The following is a 9,555-nucleotide window of genomic DNA, read 5'->3' on the forward strand; positions in this document are numbered from 1 at the left end:
TCACCTTTCCTTTGTGCCTGGCATCACAATAGGTGGCACGACATACACATCTTACTCATCTTTGGGCAGTACGCCTGGATGCATACACGAGTGTGGTAGTACAAGAAGATGAAAACAGGGGCAAGAAACAGAGACGAAGGCGGGCTGCACCACCAGCACTGTCACCATCGCAGGCCAAAACTACGCTAAGCTAATTAAGCAACTGGCCGCTGATATAGCTAGCATAGGCAAAAGCCAACACCATGACATTTGGAGCCGCTACAATTCAACAACCTTACCCCCCACCAAAAAACAACAAAAACAACAACAGCAGCTTGCTGGCTGTGCGATGCACTTGTTTACACACCGACACCGACACCGATCAATGCATCCATTTTAGTATCAAATTTTCTACTTGAATCAATGAGGAAGCAACCTTGGCCGGTTGTCATCAACCAGTTTTGTACGCGGCGTGTATTACACACTTACAACCATCCTAGTTTTGTACATGCGTCCCGCGTTACAGCTGCAGAACAGAAGAACGATGATTATTCCCCATCTAGTTTCCTCCGCAAATGATTGCGTGCCAGTCGGCATAGCGGAGCAATTAGGCAACTAGACGTGTCAGCGTCAATTGATTGAGCTGGGAACTACTCGGTGCCGCTGCCATGTTCCGGCCCTTGACTTCACAACCTTCGCCACGTGAGGCTTCCCCGGATTGCCCGGAGACATTCCGCGTACATTCCTCGTCTCCTCCGGCGCTCCTGAGCTATATGTAGGACGGTCGTAGCTCTTCGCCCTTAGTCCAGCCACACAAGTTGTTGCAGATAGCGAACACAGTTACGAACAGCAGTAGAGATAGCAGTAGCTGAGATGGTGAAGATCGCCGCCCTCGCCTTGCTCGCGTTGCTGGGATCCGTGGCGTGCCAAGGTGACAATGGCTCGCCTGCGGAGTCACCGGCGTATTCTGCAAGCTCGGCCCCGGCGAGCTTGAAGGCGATCAGTTATCCTCCAGGTGCCAGCCCCAGCCAACCCATGCCGAGCCCGATTGTGTTGAGCCCGAGCCCGCTCGCTCAGCCTCCTAGTCCTAGCGTCGACCTAGGCGCACCGAGCCGAAGCCCGCCGGTATATCCACCGAGTGTCAGCCAACCCGCTCTTCCTCCGTCTGCTTCTTCCAGTGCCCCGAGCGCAAGCTCACCGGAGTACCTTCCTAGCCCTAGTCCAAGCGTGTCTGGTCAAACCCCACCCACATATTCACCTGACCCAAGTCCACCTAGTCATCCTCCTACCATTAGTCCAAGCCCATTGAGCCCGAGCACTACTATTGCTTATCCACCGAGCCCAAGCCCTAGCCAACCCGCATATCTTCCTAGCCCAAGCCCGATCAATCCAAGGCAACCCAATCCTGCCAGCCCTAGCCCTAGTCCAGCACCGTATATTTCAAGCCCTAGCCCAAGCCCAAGCCCAAGCCCGGATAGCCCTGCTCCAGCCCCTTATCCTCCCAGTAACTCTCCCAGCCCAAGCACTCCCGTTTCAGGGCTCAGTGTCGGTCACTACAGCTACTCCTGCCCAAATGCGGAGGCCATTGTCAGGGAGGCCGTGAAGAACGCCAGGGAGAAGAATCGCGGCACCGGCGCGGGGCTCATCCGTCTCTTCTTCCACGACTGCTTCGTCCGGGTAAATAATCCAGACGCTCACATCTCTTCTAATTAGTCTGATCAATATTAAGCATTCCTCCATTCTTACGTGCTGTGCGTGACGTGATCGCTCAGGGGTGCGATGCTTCCGTTCTCCTCAACACGACCGGCTCCGGCGAGCCGACAGAGTTGAAGGGCCCGCCGAACAAGACCCTCCGAGGCTTCGAGGTCATCGACGCGGCAAAGGCGGCGCTCGAGGAGGCCTGCCCCGGAGTTGTCTCTTGTGCGGACGTCCTCGCCTTCGCCGGCCGCGACGCCACCTTCTTCCTTACCAACCGCACGGCCGCCTACTTCCCGATGCCGGCCGGCCGCTACGACGGGCGCGTGTCTTTCGCCAACGAGACCACCCTCAACCTGCCGTCGCCCACCTCCGGCCTCCAGCAGCTCAACAAGAGCTTCCACGCCAAGGGGCTGAGCCTCGAGGACATGGTCACCCTTTCCGGCGCGCACTCCGTCGGCCGCTCCAGCTGCTCGTCCTTCCACGACCGCATCCCCCCCAACCCCTCCGACATGGACCCCGAGTTCGCGAGCTCCCTGCGGGAGCAGTGCAGCAGCAGCGACCCCTCGGCGATGCAGGACTTCAAGACCCCCGACGACCTGGACCGGCAGTACTACCAGAACGCCGTGGACCACAAGGTGCTGTTCACCTCCGACGCGGCGCTCATGGCGTCGAACGAGACGGCGAGGATGGTGCTCGATAACGCTCATGTCAGTGGGCTGTGGGAGAAGAAGTTTGCGGCGGCGATGGTGAAGATGGGCGGCGTCGGCGTCAAGACCAGCGCCAACGGCGAGATCAGGAAGAAATGCTGGATCGTCAACAAAGTGTGACGTGTCGATCGATCAGGTGGTTCATCGTAAGAAGGTCTCATGAATTGTTCGATGCCACATTCGGCACATGCACGCCGTTGGTGATGATTTTTTTCCGGTTTATTTTTTTCAGACTAGGACATGCAAAATGTAGTACATCTGTTTGGAATTCTTTTGGCGTATATATGGAGTGAGAAACTTGGAACTACAAAATACATTTACACCAAGTATATAGGTTCTATTGGTTCTAGCGGCAAAGCAGACCATAATATTCCAACCTTGTTTGTCTTTGTGAATACGGAGTATCATTTGAATACTTAGGTAGAGACTGAAACTTGGACGCGGACTTCTGAAACATGGTTTCCTGGAAGCCCCCATTATGAATAGTAAATTCTAAAAATATAAAAAATAAAATAAATCTGATCTTTTTTACCATATATAGTCGACCGGTATACTTGGGTATGAAGTTTTATGAAGAAATGTCATCATGATATTCTGCACAAAAATGACAAAACTGATGTTGAACAAATACTGTTTGAATGAATAGTAATATCTGTATTTTCTTCACTAAAAATACAATGGGTGTCATTCCTTCATGTAACTTCTCACGCGAGTAGAATGGTCAGCCTAGTTTGATACCCCATAATTCAAATATGAATTTCTCTAATATTTTTCTAGATTTTACTATTCACATGGGTGCAAATGAAACCATGTTCACCTCAATGTATTTTGAAATACTCGGTTTTAGTACTTTCAAGTTTGCAATCATTTCTCCAAAAAAAACATTTTTAAAACCATGTAGGAGAGCTGCATGTGATTACCATAGAAGAAAAAAATGTGACAAAGTTTTTAAGAGCAACACAACAAAGAACCCACACATAGAAAGGCAGTCAGATCCAATAGCTGCCCTGTTTTAGGGAAGCAAAAAGTGCTTCACGTAAAATATAGAGCACAAAAAAAGTGCTTTTTAAGGCATGACAAATTGAGCGTCTCCAACAGCTGCCTTAAAATTGGGCACCAAAACATGAAACTCGCGAACCAACCCGTGGTTGGATGGTTAAGAGGGTAGTGGTGTCCCTTGCCCACTAGAGCAAGTCCTAGAGTTGTCATTGGTGCTCGCATTCTCCTAAATTTATTTCAGGCATTCCGGCGATGTGCGTTTAGTGAGAGGAGACATTCCTGTCGAGTACGTAGGCGTCTGTTGCGACTTCGCCAATCTCAAGATGAAGTGCCGACTCAGTCTTTCGGATATGCTCATAAGGGTAGGGTGTTTGTGTGTGCATTCATAGGGTGGGTGTATGTGTGTATAGATGAGCGTATGTGTTTCTACTATCTTTAAAAACATCAAAACTACTTATTTTTTTTAAAAAATATGCAAACTATTTCAATCTCACATTGCGTACTCCAATTCAAACTTAAACATGCAAAGTTTAAACATACAACAAGCTAAACATCGAAACATTACGTAGATCAAACAGACATCCAATACATACTCGGCACTGAGATGCTTGATCGCATGCCACACACCATGCCCAGCAGCGGCCACCATGGCAGTGCATGTGTTTCCGCTCCCGTTAACGTTGCAGAAATTTAGAAGTATGAGCTGTTTGCTTTGGATACAAACATGATGCTTACGATACAATACAAAATATGGAAATGAAGCAAACCAAATAAAATGTAGAAGCAAAGTGTGAAAGATATGAAGCTGTACATGGTGAAAAAACATAACTAAGCAAACTGTGCACCGTGAAGAATCACATGTATGATTCATATAAACCATGAAAATTTGGATGCATCAGATTTATACAACTGTAACGTAATTTCTACATAGTGAAAGCACATTTTCTGAAATGGAAATACAAAATATTTATACGTAGTCATCCGAACTATGATTAGAAAGGGGTGACAACATGCACCTTGTGCATAATATATGTGAAATTCAGGAAGCATGAGTTAGTTGTCGATTAATTTATAACATGATGTCTACAAGCACTCATGAAGCATGCCAACCAAGCAAACTAACCATAATGTTCAAGCACAAGTCTGAAATGTATGAAGCAAACTGTACTAAAGAAGAGTCATGGCAAATACAAATCAAAATATGTGTACTGATGATGCAAAAATACAATATGTATGAAGCACGGAAAGGTTAAACATGATATTTATGAGGATAATCAGAACCGAGATCAGATGGGGGCTGATTCATACAACCTGCCACCCGTGGTGTCTTCATCTTCGAACATATACACCAAAGAGGTGAAAAAAGGCGGCGGTTTAGTGACCAAATAGATAATGAATGACACAAAATCACACCCACAAACATGGCATAGACTAAGGTATTTGACATACATAGCTCACGCAAATTATAGAGAACAATTATGTTGGAAATCAACTAGTTACGCAGAAGTTGTACAGTATTATGAGGAGATGATTCAAACATTAGTCAAATGAAAGATGGGGTGGGCGAAACCTGTGGTTCTCCACTCTTGGTCGCTTCCTTCTCGAATAGAGGAAGCTTCGACAAGGTCGACATGAGGCCACAATTGTAGGTTAAGTAGGGTCAAATCCCGCTAGAGATAAACACGGCTATGCAGTTTGCAAGGTCCTCCACGAGCAGCTCATGGGCTAGTCCCCACGAGGCCTACGTGCGGAACGCCGCACTGCGATGTGGAGCAGAGGCAGTCTAGCGGAGGAGAGAGCCGGGACAGCGAGGAGAATGACGAGGATGGCGCTGAGGAGGGACCATGCGTGAGAGATGGGGATCACTACTAGGAAAAGGCCTACTAATGGCGCATCACTGGTGCACCATTAGTATCACGCCACTAGTATTTATTACTAATGGCGCATCATTGATGCGCCATTAGTATCTTGTATACTAATGGCGCACCACCCAGTGCGCCATTAGCATAGAACACCATGCGCCATTAGTATGCCTCCCAGTGGCCATATTTAACCATGTGCTTTGACACACTAATGGCGCAGTGTGGGTGGATGCGTCATTAGTATACTTGGCATACTAATGGCGTACTGTTTGGTCATGCGCCATTAGTATACTTTGGCATACTAATGGCGCGCTCTATAGTGATGCGCCATTAGTATGAATATTAGTTTTTTTTTACTTTTCTGATTTTTGCACAGTTTACAAAATATATTATTTGACAGAATATAGACAGTAGCACACATCAACAGCAGATTCATCGAATACAATAAAAGATTAGTCTCCGAATACAATTCATCATATTAGTCTCCGAATTCAAAAGACCGAACAAAGATAAAACATTACAAGTCTCGAGACCGCGAGTCGAGTTTGTCTTCACATTACAAGTCGATATCGATCATCTAAACTACCATCACATAGAAGAGAGTTGCGGTCATCACGATGAGCATCATCGCGATGAAACTGGTCTTCATCCGGTTCCTCCAACGCTCCCTCCTCTCTCCCGCTAGATAGCGGGCGTATCTAGATTCCGTCTCCGCCCTAGTGGTGTACCCTTTGTAACTGTTACCGCTGAAACAATGAACATGTCTCCGACACTCCTCCCAGTCGTCGTAGACTCCGGGAACCTTACCCTTGTACACGACATACGACGGCATCTCTATGCACAAGCCAAACAACAGACAATACATACATAAACAATATATAAGTATGCAACAAAAGGATCGGAAGAGAAAAGCAAGACATGACATTAATAGCATGATCCATGGTCCTACTAATAAATAGCATCGATTACATCTAAGTTGAACAACTGTCCAAACCAAAGAGACATACAAGTTCATTAAAGTTTAATTACAACATGAGCCAATCAATGTTTCAGAACTACACATAGCATCACTACTGTCGACTGGACTCATGGGACCGGAGCGTGGATGAAGCCGCCGTCTGTCGTGATGGTCATGAAATCACGGGCGTTGTCAGCCTGCATTTGTAGCGTTCCGTCTATCTCCCTGTTGGACGGTTGATATCTGAGGTAGAACTCCCCCGAGGTATGAAGGACATCTTGATGGATGGTGTCCGTAAACTCCGACTGGATGCGAAAGAATTCTTGTCTGATGTCCGCGTCCTGGATTGCCGACAAGCTCGCGGCCCAATCTTTGAGATTATTTGGTAGCAGAAGGTGATGATGGTTCCTTACGATCGCCCGCATGTGATGGAGGGCGTAGTAGGCATCCTTCTGACCGCCAGGCGTCTGCTTGACGCAGCAGAACATCGTATTGTTGGCGAACACGTGCTTGCCGTACTTACGAACTGCCCTGGTGAAGGTGCCTCCAGATTTGGCGTAGCCGAGGAGAACATCATTGTTGGGTTTCGTAGTAATTTCAAAAAATTTCCTACGCACACGGAAGATCATGTGATGCATAGCAACGAGGGGGAGTGTGATCTACATACCTAGTAGATCGACAACGGAAGCGTTTAGTTGATGTAGTCGTACGTCTTCACGATCCGACCGATCAAGCACCGAAACTACGGCACCTCCGAGTTCGAGCACACGTTCAGCTCGATGACGATCCCCGGACTCCGATCCAGCAAAGTGTCGGGGAAGAGTTCCATCAGCACGACGGCGTGGTGACGATCTTGATGCACTACAGCAGCAGGGCTTCGCCTAAACTCCGCTACAGTATTATCGAGGACTATGGTGGCTGGGGGCGCCGCACACGGCTAAGGAATAGATCACGTGGATCAACTTGTGTGTTCTTGGGTGCTCCTTGCCTCAGTATATAAAGGAGCCAGGGAGAGGGGGCGACCGGCCAAGGTGGGCGCGCCAAGGGGGAGTCCTACTCCCATCGGGAGTAGGACTCCTAGTTGGACAAGGAGAGAGGGGAAAGAGGTGGAAGAGAGGAAGGAAAGGGGGGGGGCGCCGCCCCCCTTCCCTTGTCCTATTCGGACTAGGAAGGGGAGGGGCGCGCGACCACCTCTTGCCTCCTTCTCTCTTCTCCCTCAAGGCCCATGTAGGCCCAATAAACCCCCCCCCCCCGGGGGGGGGGGGGTTCCGGTAACCCCCCGGTACTCCGGAAAAATGCCGATTTCACCCGGAACGATTCCGATGTCCAAATATAGGCTTCCAATATATCAATCTTTACGTCTCGACCATTTCGAGACTCCTCGTCATGTCCGTGATCACATCCGGGACTCCGAACAACCTTCAGTACATCAAAATGCATAAACTCATAATATAACTGTCATCGTAACCTTAAGCGTGCGGACCCTACGGGTTCAAGAACAATGTAGACATGACCGAGACACGTCTCTCGGTCAATAACCAATAGCGGGACCTGGATGCCCATATTGGCTCCTACATATTCTACGAAGATCTTTATTGGTCAGACCGCATAACAACATACGTTGTTCCCTTTGTCATCGGTATGTTACTTGCCCGAGATTCGATCGTTGGTATTCCAATACCTAGTTCAATCTCGTTGCTAGCAAGTCTCTTTACTCGTTCTGTAATACATCATCCCACAACTAACTCATTTAGTTGCAATGCTTGCAAGGCTTAAGTGATGTGCATTACCGAGAGGGCCCAGAGATACCTCTCCGACAATTGGAGTGACAAAACCTAATTTCGAAATACGCCAACCCAACATGTACCTTTGGAGACACCTGTAGTACTCCTTTATAATCACCCAGTTACGTTGTGACGTTTGGTAGTACCCAAAGTGTTCCTCCGGTAAACGGGAGTTGCATAATCTCATAGTTATCAGAACATGTATAAGTCATGAAGAAAGCAATAGCAACATACTAAACGATCGGGTGCTAAGCTAATGGAATGGGTCATGTCAATCAGATCATTCTCTCAATGATGTGATCCCGTTAATCAAATAACAACTCATTGTTCATGGTCAGGAAACATAACCATCTTTGATTAACGAGCTAGTCAAGTAGAGGCATACTAGTGACACTTTGTTTGTCTATGTATTCACACATGTATTATGTTTCCGGTTAATACAATTCTAGCATGAATAATAAACATTTATCATGATTATAAGGAAATAAATAATAACTTTATTATTGCCTCTAGGGCATATTTCCTTCAGTCTCCCACTTGCACTAGAGTCAATAATCTAGATTACACAGTAATGATTCTAACACCCATGGAGCCTTGGTGCTGATCATGTTTTGCTCGTGGAAGAGGCTTAGTCAACGGGTCTGCAATATTCAGATCCGTATGTATCTTGCAAATCTCTATGTCTCCCACCTGGACTAGATCCCGGATGGAATTGAAGCGTCTCTTGATGTGCTTGGTTCTCTTGTGAAATCTGGATTCCTTTGCCAAGGCAATTGCACCAGTATTGTCACAAAAGATTTTCATTGGACCCGATGCACTAGGTATGACACCTAGATCGGATATGAACTCCTTCATCCAGACTCCTTCATTTGCTGCTTCCGAAGCAGCTATGTACTCCGCTTCACATGTAGATCCCGCTACAACGCTTTGTTTAGAACTGCACCAACTGACAGCTCCACCGTTTAATGTAAACACGTATCCGGTTTGCGATTTAGAATCGTCCGGATCAGTGTCAAAGCTTGCATCAACGTAACCTTTTACGATGAGCTCTTTGTCACCTCCATATACGAGAAGCATATCCTTAGTCCTTTTCAGGTATTTCAGGATGTTCTTGACCGCTGTCCAGTGATCCACTCCTGGATTACTTTGGTACCTCCCTGCTAGACTTATAGCAAGGCACACATCAGGTCTGGTACACAGCATTGCATACATGATAGATCCTATGGCTGATGCATAGGGAACATCTTTCATATTCTCTCTTTCTTCTGCAGTGGTCGGGCATTGAGTCTTACTCAACTTCACACCTTGTAACACAGGCAAGAACCCTTTCTTTGCTTGATCCATTTTGAACTTCTTCAAAATTTTGTCAAGGTATGTGGTTTGTGAAAGTCCAATTAAGCGTTTTGATCTATCTCTATAGATCTTAATGCCTAATATGTAAGCAGCTTCACCGAGGTCTTTCATTGAAAAACTTTTATTCAAGTATCCCTTTATGCTATCCAGAAATTCTACATCATTTCCAATTAGCAATATGTCATCCACATATAATATCAGAAATGCTACAGAGC

The 9,555-nt window shown here is 47.0% G+C and overlaps 1 protein-coding gene across 1 annotated transcript; it reads left to right on the forward strand.

Moving 5' to 3' along the window:
- The first annotated feature begins 707 nt into the window (after positions 1-707).
- On the forward strand, positions 708-2,727 carry LOC123184906 (peroxidase 2). The gene is made up of 2 exons (XM_044596944.1): positions 708-1,656; positions 1,752-2,727. Exons 1-2 carry the CDS (start codon positions 853-855, stop codon positions 2,502-2,504), a joined length of 1,557 nt encoding a protein of 518 aa, XP_044452879.1. The 5' UTR covers positions 708-852; the 3' UTR covers positions 2,505-2,727.
- Positions 2,728-9,555: the final 6,828 nt, after the last annotated feature.

This window comes from Triticum aestivum, chromosome 2A, assembly GCF_018294505.1.
Source record: "Triticum aestivum cultivar Chinese Spring chromosome 2A, IWGSC CS RefSeq v2.1, whole genome shotgun sequence".
Classification (NCBI taxonomy): domain Eukaryota; kingdom Viridiplantae; phylum Streptophyta; class Magnoliopsida; order Poales; family Poaceae; genus Triticum; species Triticum aestivum.